Source organism: Mytilus galloprovincialis, chromosome 4, assembly GCF_965363235.1.
Source record: "Mytilus galloprovincialis chromosome 4, xbMytGall1.hap1.1, whole genome shotgun sequence".
In the NCBI taxonomy this organism is placed as follows: domain Eukaryota; kingdom Metazoa; phylum Mollusca; class Bivalvia; order Mytilida; family Mytilidae; genus Mytilus; species Mytilus galloprovincialis.
The window spans coordinates 28,545,813-28,565,427 of NC_134841.1; the positions used below are offsets into that span (position 1 = coordinate 28,545,813).

Genomic DNA, 19,615 nt, shown 5'->3' on the forward strand with positions numbered 1-19,615 from the left:
TTATCAGGTCAAGATCTATCTGCCCTGAAATTTTCAGATGAATCGGACAACCGTTGTTGGGTTGCTGCCCCTGATTTGGTAATTTTAAGGAAATTTTGCTGTTTTTTGTTATTATTTTGAATATTATTATAGATAGAGATAAACTGTAAACAACAATAATGTACAGCAAAGTAAGACCTAGAAGTAAGTCAACATGACCAAAATGGTCAATTGACCCCCTAAGGAGTTATTGTCCTTTATAGTCAATTTTTAACAATTTTCATAAAATTTGTAAATTTTACTAACATTTTCCACTGAAACTACTGGACCAAGTTCATTATAGATAGAGATAATTGTAAGCAGCAAGAATGTTCAGTAAAGTAAGATGTACAAACACATCACCGTCACCAAAACTCAATTTTGTCATGAATCCATCTGCTTCCTTTGTTTAATATTCACATAGACCAAGGTGAGCGACACAGGCTCTATAGAGCCTCTAGTTATCATTTGTTTAAACCATGTATAACATGTACGATCTCTGACACTATACAGGCTACAAATATTGCTTTAAGTATGAATATTAAAAACATTTCATACTTTTTGAAAGAACTATTAACATACAAATACCATTTGATTAAATAGAGTGTTATATACATGATACATTATGATACATGTAAAGGTACAAGATAATCTACTCTGAGTACATATTACATGACATATAACACTGTGCTGTGGGCTATAGTATAGGTAAGTCATCACCTTATCATACCTTCTACCAGGAATGTATGTTATATCTGTCAATATTACCATTATAAGGTGGAGACATTACAAAATAATACACAATTTCTGTCACTTAAACATATGTAAAACAATTTTCATTTTAAAACTCAATGTGATTATATAATTGGTTAAAAATATTTAGAAATCCAATAATATTTAAAATTTAAAATCACAAAAATAGTGAACTCAAAGGAAAATTCAAAACGGAAATTCCCTAATCAAATGGCAAAATCACCAAAAAAAATCACAGATACACCAAATAATGATATTTCAGGATAAAAAATTATGTAAGTAAATCTTTGATATAAGGGCTTCCTGACCTTGATTTATGAATTGTATTCCTGTCTGTCAACATGGTTAAGAGAAATATTAATGGACCATTGAATGACCAGGATATATAGTTTTCAGAAGAAATCTTGTTTTATATGTATACTGTCAGATAGTAAATCTATATAATTCTGTTTGTAGCAAGGTGAAGCAGCACCAGAATCCATGAAGTTTAAATGTGCAAACCATTTACCAGATGTTCAGAAATTTTTTAGGGTAAGATTTAAGATGTGTTTGGTAAAACTGAATAAATATTGTACACAATACACACAGATTAATATTGATTAGCTACATATATCTAACATTACTATCCAATCATAAAGAACTTAACCATGCATTGAAACACTTACACAAAGTTTTAAATGCTTTATTGTCTAGAGCATATACCTATAAATGAATGCTCTATTTTATAGGATATACACAAAGTTTTCAATGCTCTATTTTATAGGATATACACAAAGTTTTCAATGCTCTATTTTACAGGGTATACATATAGTTTTCAATGCTCTATTTTACAGGATATACACAAAGTTTTCAATGCTCTATTTTATAGGATATACACAAAGTTTTCAATGCTCTATTTTACAGGGTATACATATAGTTTTCAATGCTCTATTTTACAGGATATACACAAAGTTTTCAATGCTCTATTTTATAGGATATACACAAAGTTTTCAATGCTCTATTTTATAGGATATACACAAAGTTTTCAATGCTCTATTTTACAGGGTATACACAAAGTTTTCAATGCTCTATTTTACAGGATATACACAAAGTTTTCAATGCTCTATTTTACAGGGTATACATATAGTTTTCAATGTTCTTGTTAAAATGATTTTTATTTATAAAAGGGGCATTAGCTGTCAAAATCATGTTTACTGATTTGACAAAAATCATATTTAATTGAAAACATACTTTCACATATATCAAAATTACGAAAGTCCAAAAGAAACAATTAACCATGCATGGGAAATTCTGTCAATTCAAATGATTTGTCTTATTGACTTGCATGTCAATATTTAATTGATGTTGCTTTTATAGCTTATTTTGGTGAAATTGACTGCTAATAGTGAAGTATTTTTTCTACATCATTTAAATCATATTTTAATTTTTAGTCTAATTCATAGTCTGTGTAATGTTTCTTTTTCTAGGGGTTACATGTAGTTATTAATGCTCTATGTTCTAGGGTATACATGTAGTTATTAATACTCTATGTTCAAGGGTATACATGTAGTTATTAATGCTCTATGTTCTAGGGTAGACATGTAGTTATTAATGCTCTATGTTCTATGGTATACATTAGTTATTAATGCTCTATTTTCTAGGGTATACATGAAGTTATTAATGCTCTATTTTCTAGGGTATACATGTAGTTATTAATGCTCTATGTTCTAGGGTAGACATGTAGTTATTAATGCTCTATATTCTAGGGTAGACATGTAGTTATTAATGCTCTATGTTCTAGGGTATATATGTATTACATGTAGTTATTAATGCTCTATGTTCTAGGGTATACATGTAGTTATTAATGCTCTATGTTCTAGGGTAGACATGTAGTTATTAATGCTCTATGTTCTATGGTATACATTAGTTATTAATGCTCTATTTTCTAGGGTATACATGTAGTTATTAATGCTCTATGTTCTAGGGTAGACATGTAGTTATTAATGCTCTATGTTCTATGGTATACATTAGTTATTAATGCTCTATTTTCTAGGGTATACATGAAGTTATTAATGCTCTATTTTCTAGGGTATACATGTAGTTATTAATGCTCTATGTTCTAGGGTAGACATGTAGTTATTAATGCTCTATGTTCTAGGGTAGACATGTAGTTATTAATGCTCTATTTTCTAGGGTAGACATGTAGTTATTAATGCTCTATTTTCTAGGGTATACATAGAGTTATTACTGCTCTATTTTCTAGGGTATACATGTAGTTATTAATACTCTATGTTCTAGGGTAGACATGTAGTTATTAATGCTCTATGTTCTAGGGTATATATGTATTACATGTAGTTATTAATGCTCTATGTTCTAGGGTATACATGAGTTATTAATGATCTATTTTCTAGGGTATACATGTAGTTATTAATGCCAGAACAGAAGAAGACATAGATCCAGATGATGTAACAAAGAAAGTGGCAAAATCTTCAGGATCAAACTACAGCTTCCATAAAGAAAAACCTAAACCTAAAGATGATAGTCCAGAACCTGTGGTTTGTTTTGTTTTAATATAATCTGCTGTAGAAATCATGATATCATGTTTGATAAATATAGATTTTACAACTGTCACTAGTGTGATAAGATATTTATCTAGTCATGACATTTAAATTTTCAAATTTAAAATGCTAGGCTCCACAACATTTGAAATATTAAAATTTAAATGTTGAGAGTGGAAAAATATTGTTTTACACAAGATTAGGTGGTGGAATCTGTTTCTGTAAAGATTTTTTTATGGATATGCACACAAATTCAATCCTTCCTTATGAATGATTTGCAAAAAGATTGCGGAACTGGCTCAAGCTAGAAAATCAACGATAATCTATAGATATATGCTTCTTGGATCGAAACATTTAGTTTGAAATAAAAAAAAATTAAGTGCTCTTAAGGTGGCTCGGCCCTTTACCAATGCGCATATTTTAACGCATGTTTCTTACGACGAGTGCCTTGGAAACGGTCGCTTTAAGGGGTCTTCTCAAAAATAGCTTTGACGACCTTGGAACGCGGGCGTGTATGAAAGCACCCTTGACGATGTAAACAAGTGAAGCTAAACGTTCTTCAAAACAGGAAATACGAACGGTCAGAAATTCACAGTGCTTTCTTCATTTTTCGCATAAAAGTTTAAAAGGAGAAAAATATACATGATTTAAGCATAACATTAAAAAAAAAGAATATATAAATACTGACAAAGTCACATGTATGACGTCGACGGTATTTGGTGCCGCTTCGCTCCCAAAACGCATTCTCATCTTACACGGTCGCCTCTTGGGTCCGTTCGTACCATATTTTGAATTCACTTAAATACCAGTTGAATTAAATGATGTCGTGGATATTTATTTTTGAAAATGTTTTGCCAATGACGCAATGATTAACTGTAAACAAATGATAGCGATGTAAACAACTTCATGTCATCGTACAGCTTTCAAAAACAGGTAAACTTGTGACCCGTATCAGAGACATATATGTGTATATATGTCTCTGCCCGTATAGTATGGTTTAAAACATCGGGGCGGGTTTGTTATCATGATATAATCCGTTTGGCGTTTTATAACAGTTTGTTTCTGTCATAAATATATTTAAAACTTGAAATATCTTTATTTCCATGTATTTTTAGGAGTTTATTCCCGAGTATGCGATATATTTTTCCACTGCAAAATTTTGATAATTATAGTTATACCAAAACAAATTTGAACATGCCAATTTTCTAACAGACTTAATACTTAACATTTTCATTAAAAGATATGTTTACCTGCACGAAAATCATCTGATAATTTTTCTCGTATCACAATTCCATGATTTCCGGAACACTAGACTTAGTCCTATAATCTAAGACATCGGGACCAATGTTTTCTATTTTTATGATACTTTTCTATTACTTATTTTGTGAATTGTTATTTTGTTGATTTGCAATTTTCTGTTGTATCTATCAATATGTCAACCGAGTTCATATTAAAAAAAAAGAAATATCAGCATTAAAACTAAAATAATTGAATCAGAGCACTGAATGTTATTAAAATAGACTAATGGATCCAGCAACGATCAATCGGGCGGATCCAGCCATTTTAAAAGGGGGTTCCCAACCCAGGACAAAAAGGGGGTGTTCCAACTATATTTCCCCATTCAAAGGCATTGATCGTCCAAAAAAGGGGGGAACCCGGAACCCTCCCCCTGGATCCATCACTGTCAAAAGTAACCGGGACTGGCCTAGTATTCCGACCTTATATATCGGTCTATGATATAATTCCTAAATACTGCATGCTTTGCGGAGAACCGCAAAACTTTTGGTTTCACCATGTCGAGATTTTGCTAGGACATACACCCGCAGCGTGCCGGGCAGTCTCAAACACTACTAAAGACTTTATATATAAAAAAAATCTATACTACTACTAGGTTCAGGAAAAGTTTGGATTGTAATTTAAAAGCTACGCCCTGAAGAACGCTATATTAGCCCAGCTGTATTAGCCGGTGATGTTGGCAAACTTTAACTTTAATCTTAATTTTTGAAATGCTTTTTTAAAAGGTAAGCTAATAAGGAAAGTTTTCTTGATTAAAACAAATGATCACAAATATAGTTGAGTGATGTCAATGCGGCAAAAAAATGAGAATGACAATTTTGTTTGTGAACACTGATTTGATCTTACCGTGGCAAAGAAATGCATAGCATAAGGGACGACATCAAAAGTTCAATGAAGGATAAAAAACTTAATTCAAATAGTTTTTTTCACTGACCCCCCTACCCCCCTATTAACTTGATTTGGGAAAAATTGATTGACCCATATGGATATATGTAAAAATCAATGTCGGATAACCAAATCTTGCAGCAGTTCAACCCCCCACCCCCAAACTATTTGAATTAAGTTTTTTTTATCTTACATTGATCTTTTGATGTCGTCCCTAACTAATCATCGATCTATACGTGATGATAAAAGGAGATAATGTTTTTTTTATTTATAATATTGAATTTTAAATATGAACTTTGGTGGATAGTTGTTTCATTGGCAATCATACCACATCTGCTTATTTTCATATCGTATGGTTAACATAGAAATATGACTAATCTGACAGATGACCCCTTGATTATACAGGGTGTTCAAACAGCTGGATGTATACATACGAAGCCTCGTAGGGTAAAAAGGGGGAATTTTGCCTACACATGCACCAAGCGTAATTGTCCATTCATTTTGCCTACACATGCACCAAGCGTAATTGTCCATTCATTTTTTTTTATGGCAGTCCATATATCTAGCTCCCGTCTTACTTTGCATAACTTTCATAATTGATACTTATCTGCATGTTCTCATCCGTATTATGCTTGAAATACTTGCCAGTGATCATTCAGTATGCACAACTTTAATTTTCATTATGTGCAGTCATATAAAAATAAAACGTAATTTCTGGGACTTTTATTTGTTTGACTATGTGGTATATCAGTTTATAGTAATTGTTGAAGTCCGTACGGGGACATAATTGTTATCTTCTATGTAAATTGGTCTCTGGTGAAGTCGCCTCATAAACAATGACACCCCATCTTCCTATTTTTATACCCTACGCAAGGAAGTGGCAAAGGGTATAACATTTTTGACCCGTCCGTCCGTCCATCAGCCAGTCTATCAGTCCTGTTTCTTGTCATCACAACTCCTCTCAAACCGCCCAACAAAATTTCAGGAAACCTTTTTAGATAATAAGGACATACTATGCAGATGTGCATATCGACAGGAAATTACGATTCAAACTTTTTCTAGGAGTTATGCCCCTTTGAACTTATTTGCTTCAATATACTACTGCAAGTTTGTCATCGCATCTCCTCTCAAACCGCACAATAGAATTTTATGAAACCTTTTTAGATAAGGACATACTATTTAGATATACATATTTTTTTTCTAGGAGTAAGGCCCCTTTGAACCTATTTGCTTCAATATACTACTGCAACAGTTTGTCATTGCATCTCCTCTCAAACCGCACAACAGAATATCATAAAACCTTTTTAGATAATAAGGACATACCATGTAGATGTGCATATTGACAGGAAATTACGAATTATTTTTCTAGGAGTTATGCCCCTTTGAACTTATTTGCTGCAGTATACTACTGCAAACAGTTTGTCATCGAAACTCCTCTGAAACCACACATTCAACAGAATTTCATGAAACTTTGTAGATAATAAGGACATACTACGTAGATGTGCATATCGACAGGAAATTATCGTGATTTAATTTTTTTTTCTTATTAATATACCATTTTTTTTTTCTTAGTTATTTTATTTCTCTAGTGGCAATGTGGGGACTGACTGCCAAAGCGGGGTTGGCTTCAGTTATTTGCAATATAATCCACCAATGAGCCCCCACCCTATGTCGGACTCTGTAACAATCATCCCATCAACCAAATATTTTGAAACATATTTAGAATTCAAGAAACAGACAAGTCCATGAAAATGAGGTTAAGTTCAGATAAACCCTGCAAGACAGACATATTTGTTATTCATTTATTATTTTGTACATAAATCACCCATTAGTTTTCTCATTTTAAATGTTTTAAATTGTTCATTTATCATTTCGAGACCTTTAAAACCAACTATGCAGAATATGTTTTACTCATTGTTGAAGTCCATATGGTGACCTACAGGTATAGTTATTTCTGTGTTATTTGGTCGGTTGTGTCTCATTTACAATCATATCACATCCTCTCATTTGATATTTTAATTTGTGATAAGACATTTAATAATCATTTTATACACCAAATATACATGAAGATGACCTATTGATTACACAATATTGACTACTACATGTACCTATTAGTATTTATTATTTTTGAATACATGTCCGACATGCTGACGACGGACAGTCAATGGTATACCATAATATGTCCTGAAAACTGGCGTAAAAAAAAGGCTCAACTAAATCAAATTTTTGAAACGTGATTGATTTTATTCCTCTAATATATATGAGATCAAATTTATAAAACATCTATTAATATAATTAATTTCAATGTACTAGTATACATGTAAGAATTGTTGCCATTTATACATCATGTACATGTACAATCATTAGCTGATCAGCTCTATATTTTCTTTATTTTTATTCTCCTTCACTGTTTTATTTATAAGAGTAGACTCATATATATGATCTGTATTCATCATTGGGACAGGTAGCTATATATATAGGTGAAGTAGGTCCTTTTGATTTGATTTTTTTAAAGGATTTTGACAGCACTAAAGCATATACATGTAGTTCCAATTTATAGTTGATCTTAGCTCCTTAAGTGGATTGTGGCAACATATATTGCATATATACATGTAGAATGTTGTTCTTAAGTTTCAGCACTTTACGCATAGTTTCCGGTTGCAAGACTAGAATATGATACTGGCTTCTCATGAAATTCTGTCAGTTCTTTGCCAATAGTTTCCAAGTAAAGTTGAACATTCCAAGCTCACTCCTTCCATTTGCAATGTACATGTACAAATGTACTTGCAGCCTGAAATTAAATATCAGAGTAATTCTGTCAGAAAATCAACAATTATTGACATTCAAAAGCATATAGATGTAGACTAGTTCATAATGGTAATGTGTCCATGGGACACAAATGAGCAGCCGCTTGCATATAAAGGATGAAAAGGGTGACACCACCCAAATTTGTACTTGATCTGAGTGTTGTTGTAGTAAGCATTGCATATAAGTTTCAGAACATTTGGATGAAGCAAACTTGTGTTAAAGAAAGGAACAAAATTTCAGCATTTTTTTAATTTGTAAAGGGGCATAACTCTAGAAAAGTAAAAGCGACCCCACCAAAAATTCAAACTTCATGTGTCTTTGTTGGTACAATGTAGTAAGCATATATATATGCATTAATTGTGTATTAGTTTCATAACATTGGTAGAGGCAAACTGAAGTTGGAGAACAGAAACCAAATTTGGGAGGTACATGCAAGTTTGATAAGACTGACAATGCAAAAAAATGGTCTAAATTAATATGTGTTTATTTGATAATAGGTTCGTTTTCATTTATTTTTGTTTTCCCTTGAGAACACATAAAATATTTTTTTATAATTTAATTTGGTTGAATATACATGTATATCGAATTTCTGAACAGAAAATAATGAAAATGAGACACAAAAAAAATATAACTAAAAAATAAACCTGTGATAATACTGCTTCTATTGGTACCAGGATGCTTAAAATCAGTCCAAAATATTTTTTTTTGAAAAAATGTATACACCTATAGTTGTTAATGTCTGTGTCATTTTGGTCTTTTGTGGATAGTTGTCTCATTGGCAATCGTACCACATCTTCTTTTTTATATTATATACAATATATATGAACAGCTAAAAATCTCAAGTGACAAATACTTATGGCCGCATTCTGTACATGTTTAACCCTGATACTTCTATTACTAGACCTTAAGACATTTTTGTATACCTAACAGAATTAGGGGGGGGGGGGTTAATGGTAAACAAATTGTGATTGATAAAGATGAATCCTTCGTTTGCCTCCTACTGTAGGGTTTATCATTTACAAATTAGGCCAATTATATCATAATCTCAAGAAAATAAAGAAGTCAATCAAACCCCAGACCTTAATAGAGGGGTGGACAGGGGTAAGGAGACAGGGGAATGAGGGATCAGGGAAAAGGGGGCATCTTTGAAATATATTTTGTCTTGGGGCAAGGAGATGGAAGAATTGAAGTAAAAGGGGGGGGGGATTTTAGAGTAAAATGGGAAGGGAAATATAGTTGGGGTCAAGGAGTAGAAACTGTCCCGATGAACCGAAGTTATGGGGTACCCCACATACATATGACCCTAGTCCGAGATTTCTCTGACGTCCAACGGCTGTTTTGCCAGACAAGCTGGGGCTAATCTTGGACTAATTTGAACCTAACTTGGCTACGAAATAAGTTATTAAAAATGATGATTAAAAAAGACTAATTCATTGACACTAACCATTGCTAACGGTAGCGTAAAAATGACAGTAGATGTCATCCCTTCCTCTTCGGAAGTTTGCACACGGATATTTTTCAAAACTGGCCAGACATGTTTACAACTTGTCTGTAAAAGGTAAAATAAACACATAAATAAGATACCAGCTATAACGATCTATAATATTAAACATGGAACAGAAATTGAGCCCGTGCAAGGTTTCAGCCGCATTGATTTTCAACAGTAGTGAGTATTTTGAGACAACCCCCAAGTTTGTATTTTTCGTTATACTGAAAACATTTGGCTGCCTAATATATCGAAATCTATGTTTTCTTATGTAATAACTCTACCTTCATCGTTGTATATTCGCCACAATGTCTGTTATGCATGTACATGGTCGTATTCATCAATATAGTATGCTGCTCGGCAATGGCGACCTTGAAATTCCTCTGGTACCGATAATGGCGCCAAATTAGAGGGAAGCAACTCGCGCCAGACAAAATTACCGTATTTCACCAAAATAATCAAAATTTCACTTTTTGATAACAAACAGTAATACGATAACCACATTTATATTCAGCAATCGTTTATTGATATAATAACAAACATTATTTTATTAAAGCCATCAATAAAGAATTCACAATTAAGTAATTAATGGAGTGCAATGAAATCAGACCTTATGGGGTAGAGGGGTTAAACAAAAGCTCGTAACTTTTTTAAAAGCCTGGTGACCCCCATTTTATTTTACCTTAAAATGTTCGAAAAGTTCATAGCTTTGACATATCTGTTTTTAAAAAAAATCTACCGGGGAAATTTTACGAAAATTCGATTAAACCAATATTTTTTGCCTTAAACTAAAATTAGAAAATGCAAAATTTAGACATTAATCTGAAAATAAAAGGATTTTTAAGTCAAAAACAACCAAGGGAAAGGTTTACATTTCAAATTCTAATGTTTTTTCACATAAAAATCATACTGACTTGGTTTTAAAAGTCTTTGAATTTGATGTAACGGTTATTGTTGGAAGGGTGGGCATGTTTGGAAATAGGGTCAAAATCGCACATTTCGCTTCAATTTGAGGAGAAAACGAGCCTGGTGACCCCCTTTTTTCTTTGCATTTTTGGATTCAGCATAAAAAAATCTACAGAATATGTGAAAATAAAAAAATTCTACCGGGGGTCACTATTGGGGTGAGCCACCTTAAATACAATTTTTTTTCCTTGTTGTAGGGATCAGTTTACCAGAGAACAGTTGCAGCCAGAGATATAAACACAAAACAGAGAGATCAGTTCTGGGCAGAAAAAGAGGTAATATCATTTTATGTTCCCTTAATTCAATACACTGTTATTGAAAATAAGATCATTCCTCAGTTCCCTTATGCTAGGATCCATTTTTTTTATCACAATATAATTGGATAGAGTCCTGAAAAAAAAACACCCAATAAAGCCAAAACATTTTACCAATTAAAGCTATGCACATTTTCCTGATTTACCTTGATTAATAGAAAAATATACCTTACCTGTATTACATCTACACATTAAACCTTTAACCTTAGTACATGGAAGACATTATACACAAGTTTAAAACAAAACATTTTGCTTGTCACTCATGTGTTGCTTGAAGAAAACACTGGATAATTGCTGAAAAATGTACCCCAAAATGGTAATGTTTGCGTATACTGAAAAGTGTTCCACAAAATGGTAAGGTTTGCGCATACTGAAACATATATGTGTTAATTGATCTAAAAATGTTCTGTCCATCAATAAATGATCAGAAAGAAGAACAAAGAAGAATTGAAGAAGAAAAGAAGAAATCAGGGTTAGAAAAAAAGAAACTTGACCAAGAGAGGAGGGAACGTGAGGTAACACAGTGTGTTGAACGGCTTCACTTTGTTTCTTGTATCCTATTTGTGTAGTGCATGCTTATCTTGTTTTGTTTGAAATTTATTCAAGGTACTTTGGTCTTCTTTTCTATCTATTTGGTGTCTCCTTTCTTATACTGTATACAATTATTTGTTCATATATGTATGCAACTCATAAAAAGATTACTTAAAAAAATTTACTACTGTGACAAAGATAAAATTTTTATTTATTTGTAAATTCAATAATGTTTGCATGCATTTATTAAAATAAACACAAAAGTGATATTAAGGTAGCACAATACAAAGATTTTTCATCCCCAATCAGACATCTTTAAACTGGTGTAATTCCACTCATCTTTCTTTAAATTTTGAAAATGAGGTACGAAAAGAAAGAAGATGGACCAATCTTTCAAATTGTGATAATTTCATTATGACATAATTATTACATCATTAATTGTTATGTAATTAGTTGCCATATTGTGATGTCTATACTTGAATGAATTTAGCTTCTTTGTTATTCATAGCATCCCAAAATATTTTATAGATTCGTGCACAACACAGTTTGACCTCCAAAACTGTGTCTCAGATTTTTCCTATTGAATTTCGTTCTCTCATAAATCTTCAATGAAGTTTGCAACATCAATTCATAAGAGACCACTAAATTCAATTGGGTATAAAATTTGTTCTATTGATGTTTTTGAAAATCTGAGACACAGTTTTGGAGGTCAAGCTGTGTTGTACAATAATATATAAAATATTTTGGGATGCTATGAAGAACAAAGAAGCTAAATTCATTCAAGTGTGGACATCACAATATAGCAACTAATTACATAATAATTAATTATGTAATAATTATGTCATAATGAAATTATCACAATTTGAAAGATTAATCTTTCTTCTTTCTTTTGGTACCTCATTTATAAAATATAAAGAAGGATGAAATGAATTACATCAGTTTTAAGTTGTCTGATTGGGAGTAACAAAACCTTTGTATTGTGCTACCTTAATTATTGCAATTTTAAGAAATACTGTATACAAATATACTATAGAAATTTAAAATACATTTTTTTTATTTTTGCTAAGGCAATTTTTTGCAATGATATTTCAATCACCAAAAAATCAAATTTTTCAGTAATCATGATGAGAATTTATACATGATCATTTTTTTATATTATGTGTGAATTTAATTGTTTTCTGCATTTATAAAAAGAAAAGATTGATTTTCTTGTTTACTATATGTGATTTGTTATTGACGTGATGTTCTCTATCAGTGATGTAAATACATCTTCAATGCATGTTTAACATGTTCCAAAATACTAATATCTGATAAAAATTTATCTCTGTATGTTAAGTTCATTATTTAGCATGAATATTTTACATTTTACCAGGATTTTAATGATATACTATACTGGTGTCATTTTTACTAATACTACTAATTTGATATTTTTTGCGTTTTTTTTTCTGACTAATAATTTTAAAATGTTTTACACATACCTTTTATTTAGATCTAGAATCTAGCCACATTTATATTCTTACAGACATAGCATACCGTCAAATCATTAAAAAAAACTATAATACACAGTTTCTGAGAGACTGATACCCCATTTAACTTATCAAGTAATTGTACAAATGAACAAAATAAATCCTAAAGACATCAAAGTCTGAGAATTAATCAATTCTTTTACAAACATTACAAGTATTGATATAATTTTTAGTGAAAAATACATGAAAATTACCTCTTTTTCTCAACTAAAATTTGAAAGCTTGCCCTAGAAACTGTAATCTTTGTTTGTGTAGCTTTATACAGTATTTAAGTAGAATTCTAGTTGAGTGAGGCTATTTACTTTTTTAATGTATGCATATTTATACAATATATTGTTATAACTTTATTTTATTTTCTAGTGTAACTTGCTGTTGAACTATTCGTAGTGCCCCCCTGCTAGGTGAAGGGGCATAACAGTGTTACTCTGGAACATCCATCCTTCCCTCTGTCCCATTTTTGTTTCTGAATTTCCACTTAAAGTTTGCCTGATTCCAGTTTTATAAAGCTCATACACAAAACTAAGAACCAAAAATCACCTACAGAGATCACATTTTGGAGTAATTTACTTGCTGTTCTAGAGTTATGCCCCTTTATAATTTGTAGATTATTTCGTTTCCTTACTCTTACTTATGTTAAAATCATGCAAATTTTATAAAACACATAACACAATGCTTTTAATCACAGTAATTATATAAGAATTTACTCAATCCACTTACCAACAAACACAGACCATATTTGAATTTCGGTAGCTTCACTTTTACTGTTTTAAGTTGGGTTCCTTTTTAAACGGAAAAAATACTGATTTTGCCTTATATTTATTAGCGCACCATCATCAATTAATACTTCGTAAAATCTTTGAAATATATGCCTTGTTATTTAAACCGATTTTCCATTGACTCATGTTATCTATTGCTCAGAACCTAAATTCCATAATCAAGTTTCGTTGAAATTTGTTTACTTGTCTTCTTATGTCAAATTTATACAATATTACATATACAATGTACAAATTCATTATGGACTCATTGGCACTCATACCACATCTTCTTATATCTGTATAAAGCATTACTGATCAATTGTGTGAAAAATACAAGAATGCCTCTTTTTATAAATGGTTTTGATGTTCATTGTAGCTTTTACATAGATATTTTTTCTATATCAAGAAATTGCATTTCTATTTGCATTCTTAAATTTGTGCTGCTAGGTTACTGTCTCATCCACTCCGACTCAAGATATCATTTTAATCAGATTTTATATTCAAGTGCTCAAGTGAGTTATTATACTGCAATCAGCTATTTTACTATACAGATAAAGCTATACGTATAAACGTTAGCTTTATACGTCAATGACCTCAACTAACCTATAAGCCCGGCCTACTTACTGGAACTACTGTATTTCATCAACAACGTCATGTCACAACCATAACAACGTGTAATAACAATGGTCAACTTTTATGAATTTAAACTTATTATGTCTTCAAACTGGTAATTTATACCATGTTTATTAAATGTTATTAATTAACTTCATTTTCCCTTTCTAATTCCTTAAAATGTCAATGTCTTACCACCTGGACTACGCTCATAGGGAAATACCCCAAAATAGTACCCCAAGAGGGAAATTCTAAACACTTTTTTTTAACAATATTTGTTAAATATTTATTTTATTTTTTTTAATGTTTGATCGATTTCAGTATAAAAACAATATATGTATAATGTCTTGAAATATGAAATTTATTTGTATTCGGCACGAAACGGGAAAATGCTCGGTAGAACCTTGCATTTCCCCCGTTTCTAAGCCTCATACAAATAATTTTCATATTTCAAGACACTATACGTATATTGTCTAAATATACCACCACATTTTCATTTAGTCTCAATAGGGAGGCTATATATTTCCTGGAGTGAGCATCTATCCATTTGCTAGTCCATTATCAGGTTAAAGTTAAGATTTAAAAATACTATAGATGAAGTTTTGCTCACATCAACATAAAACTTGCAACACATGTAAATTATGATGTGAACCTTTTTAAGGTATATGCCAAATCATGGTTTTTGACCTTGATTGTGCAGTTCACGGACTTTGAAATATGATAGTAGGATTAGGACATGGTGTCATATTGGAACACTTTAAATCATGTTGTTGAAATACCAACTCATTGAAACATACCACAGATCTCAATACTAAGGCTTTTCTACCTCAGGCATAGATTACGTTAGCTGTATTTGGCAAAACTTAAAGGAATTTTGATCCTCAATGCTCTTCAACTTCGTACTTTATTTGGCCCTTTTAAACATTTTTGGATTTGAGCGTCACTGATGAGTCTTTTGTAGACGAAACGCGCGTCTGGCGTATATACAAAATCTAGTCCTGGTATCTATGATGAGTTTATTTATTCATAATTACAAGATTATAATCTATATTTAGAAAGTCTTACTAACTGATACTTTTTACTGAGCAACTCAGAAAGAATTTTAAAAACATGTGACTACGAAGTATTATGCTTGGATTTTTAACCGGATTTTTGTGACAAAAATGTCGGTTATTGATTTGGGGATGTACGGCGGGCGGCCGGGCGGCAATCAAATGTTGTCCGTGCATTAACTCATGAACCGTTCAACCAAAGCTTTTAAAATTTTAATATGTTATTACTGACAACTATACGAAGGTCAAGTTCAATAATGGCGATTTTGACTCTTACCGTTCAGGAGTTATGGTTCTTGAAAGATTGAAAAATGGAGTTGTCCGTGCATTTACGCATGAACTGTTCTACCAAAGCTTCCCAAATTTTAATATGTTGTTACTAATGAAAGAATGGAGGTCAAGTTCAATAATGACGAATTTGACTTTTACCGTTCAGGAGTTATGGTTCTTGAAAGATTGAAAAATGGAGTTTCCAGTCGTGTCCGTGCATTTATGCATGAACTGTTCTACCAAAGCGTCCGAAATTTTAATATGCTGTTACTGATGACAAAATGGAGGTCAAGTTCAATAATGACGATTTTGACTTTTACCGTTCAGGAGTTATGGTTCTTAAAAGATTGAAAAATGGTTTTTCCCGTCGTGTCCGTGCATTTTCTCATGAACCATTCAACCAAAGCTTTTGAAATTTTAATATGTTGTTACTGATGACAAAATAGAGGTCAAGTTCAATAATGACGATTTTGACTTTTACCGTTCAGGAGTTATGGTTCTTGAAAGATCGTAAAATGGCGTTTCCATTCAGGTTGTTGCATTTACTTATGAACCATTCAATCTAAGCTTTTCAAATTTTAATATGTTGATACTTCTGACAAAATGGAGGTCAAATTTGATATTGACGATTTTCACTTTCATCATTCATCAGTAATGGTTCTTGTGATATAGCCAGGACACAAATAAATGTTAATAAATCCGGTTTGCTGTCGTTGTGACAGCCTCTTGTTATAAATATTCATGTTACTTTCTGTCTGAGATTATGGTCTAGCCATAATTATTAGATTTTGAAAAAAGTTTGATTAGATTTATTTATTCTTGAGATATACATTATATTTTAAATTAGAAAAAGTCATGTCTCCGATGGAAAGGAAAAAAGTTGATTATAGATGTATTACCTTGAACTAGAAAATTTTGAAAAACGAAACAACAGTTTGATAATGACACTTATATGTATTCTTTAAGAAATAATATACATGTAATATGAAATTGTTGCAGCCATAACCTTTGAAAAATAATGACTTTTAAAGTGATTTTTTTAAGTTACTTCGATAAGCATAAAATGTACATGATATGAACTTTAATAGTTCATAAATGCAATAAAGATTTTGAAAACATTCAATGTAAGGAAAATATATGTTTGATTGTTGTATGTATTATATATTGTCTAATAACAATCTTCCATAAACAAACTAGATTCCATGGGTTAAGAATAGATATTATATCCATTTTTGTATCTATTCTTTAACACAATAGTTTGCCATTATGCAGTCAAATAAATAAAAACTATTATAACTTCAGAAAAAGGAGGCAGAAGAAAGGGACAAAGTGGTGAAAGAGAGAATGAAAGTAGTTCATGAACAAAAAGTCAGAGAAAGAAGAGCTAGTCAGATAGATAATGAAGAAGAAAAGAAAAGATGGGTAAATAATTATTGGAAAATGCTTAAATGTTTTACATATTGTTATGCCCCTCCATGGCAAAGGAGGCATAAAGTTTTACCCTTGTCTGTCTGTCTGTCCCTCTTTATGTCTCAAAATTGGTTTCTGTCTTTAATTTTAGTTTGCCTTAACCAAATGTTATGAAACTTATACACAATGCTTATTACCTCACAACACATGTCAAGTTTTAATTTTGGTGACCTCACTTTTACCATTCTAGAGTTATGTCTCTTTACAAGTAGAAAAATTGCTGGCATTTTTCGTTTCCCTTCTTTAACTTTAGTTTGTCTCAATCTAAGTTTTGAAACTTATTCACAATGCTCATATATTTATTATAGGAAGTTGAACAGAGCAGACAGGTGAAGGATGAAGAAGAAAGGGCTCATAGGAGTGAAATAATGAGGAAGGAAAGAGCTGCAGTAAGTCCATACATTTATATTATTACTGTGTCTGTGAACATTTTATATTTTTCTCCAATTCCGTAAGTTATGAAGATTGCAAACTCAATCAGAACTACAATTTTAAAGGTGAACATACATTCAAATGAACTTTGTACTCAGATTTTTTTTTATAGAAACATGGAAAGATCCTGATATTGGTTTCACTGTACAATACTATGTCATATACAATTTAAGTAGATGTACACTTTGTTTCAAGCCACTTTGATGAAATGAGAGATTTGGTACAGTCAATAATGCATAGCAGTACACATAAAATATAAGGATAATAAAATTTTGTAGGAGGCCACTAAATTAGCTTCCACATCAGCTTCCAATGCCAGAAATTTATTTAAGAGGCGAGAATCACAAACAGAAGAAGATTCAAGGCGAGCACCACCACCTCCAAGGTATTAAATGTAGTTCTTTTAGTTAGCTAGTTCTTTGTTGTAAGCATTTATTCTATCACTTCTTTGCTAATCAAATATATACAAGTTTATTGTATAAAAAGATAAACTACTAAATGAAGCTTCTTTGAAATGATGAATTTTCTAACATTCGTGGCAATCCTCAAATGAAAAAAATCCCCAATATTTGAAGATTCTATAAGCCAAGTAAAATTTGTAAATCTAGTAGTGATTAAAACAGAGGATATGATTTTTATGCCCCACCTACGATAGTAGAGGGGCATTAAGTTTTCTGGTCTGTTCGTCCATTCTTCCGTCCTTCCGTCCGTTTGTCCATCTGGGCCGCTTCAGGTTAAAGTTTTCGGTCAAGGTAGTTTTTGATGAAGTTAAAGTCCTATCAATTTGAAACTTAGGGTACATATTCCCTATGATATGATCTTTCTAATTTAAATGCCAAATTAGAGTTTCTACCCCAATTTCACAGTCCACTAAACATAGAAAATGATAATGCGAGTGGGGAATCTGTGTACTATGGACACATTCTTGTTGTTTATACAGTTTTCCCTTTTCAAGACAATTAAATTTAGATATTTATGATATGAGGATTGCCTAGCTTTTTAAATATTTAATATTCAACTTTCAAGTGTGGAAAAACAGTGTGTCAAACATGTTTTGGTGGAGGAATCTGTTTCGATTTGTATCTTCTGTATCAAAAGATAAATAAAGAGCTGCTGAACCAACGCCTCTTATGTTGGTTCAGCAGCTCTTTATTTATCTTTTGATATTCCATCTGAACCCCTGCATCCCCGGATCCGCCTATACCACACAGCGCCGACCCCACGGCCATCTCTATACCGAGCAAGAACGAAGAATTCCAAGAAGCCAACAAACAACTGATACCATCAATTACTGCCAAGAAACCACCAAACAAAAGGAAACTTATATGAAGAAAAAACAGAGGACTACATTCCTACAACAGGACGGCCAATATATCAAGATTTATATGTACCATCATTCTGTGCCATCAGAAAATTAAATGTAAAATTATTTTAGTGTGAAACCTTAAAAAGGATCTTTCAAAAGTCAATGGAGATGACACAAAACAGCCAAGATAGATTTCCAGTACTATTTTAAACCTGCAGCAAATTAAAGTTAAAAGAAGTAAGATACAAAGAACATAAATCCTTCCCACCACCATTTCCAGTTCAACCAACATTGCCAAGAAATTCTGCGACAGTAAACCACTTTACGGCATTCCCGACGCGATTGGAAGTAGTACCTCCGGCCAAAGGGAACCCAGTCGAAGTGGTAGGGGTGTGCCCTATTAGTGTTGTCCAAATTAGGAAGAAACTTTATAAAACTGTACACTGACATTGTACTTACATACATGTTACACAAATTTAATTTCTATTTAAAAACACATTTTATTTATACACTTACCATTATAATAGTTTACAACCATTTTAAAGTTAAAGACAATTCGAAAAATTATAGATTAACTCTAAATTTAGTAACTTCATTT

At 31.8% G+C, this 19,615-nt stretch overlaps 1 protein-coding gene across 2 annotated transcripts in view; it reads left to right on the forward strand.

Annotated features, from left to right (window-relative positions):
• LOC143071789 (drebrin-like protein) overlaps positions 1-19,615 on the forward strand; it is a 36,222-nt gene that overhangs the window by 9,926 nt on the left and 6,681 nt on the right. The window contains exons 4-10 of one of the 2 annotated variants that reach the window (XM_076246367.1): positions 1,228-1,302; positions 3,162-3,305; positions 10,947-11,024; positions 11,492-11,578; positions 17,112-17,231; positions 17,588-17,668; positions 17,990-18,096. In XM_076246367.1, coding sequence (XP_076102482.1) covers positions 1,228-1,302; positions 3,162-3,305; positions 10,947-11,024; positions 11,492-11,578; positions 17,112-17,231; positions 17,588-17,668; positions 17,990-18,096 — 692 coding nt within the window. The remainder of the gene's footprint in view (positions 1-1,227; positions 1,303-3,161; positions 3,306-10,946; positions 11,025-11,491; positions 11,579-17,111; positions 17,232-17,587; positions 17,669-17,989; positions 18,097-19,615) is intronic. The other variant, XM_076246368.1, reaches the window with a different exon arrangement.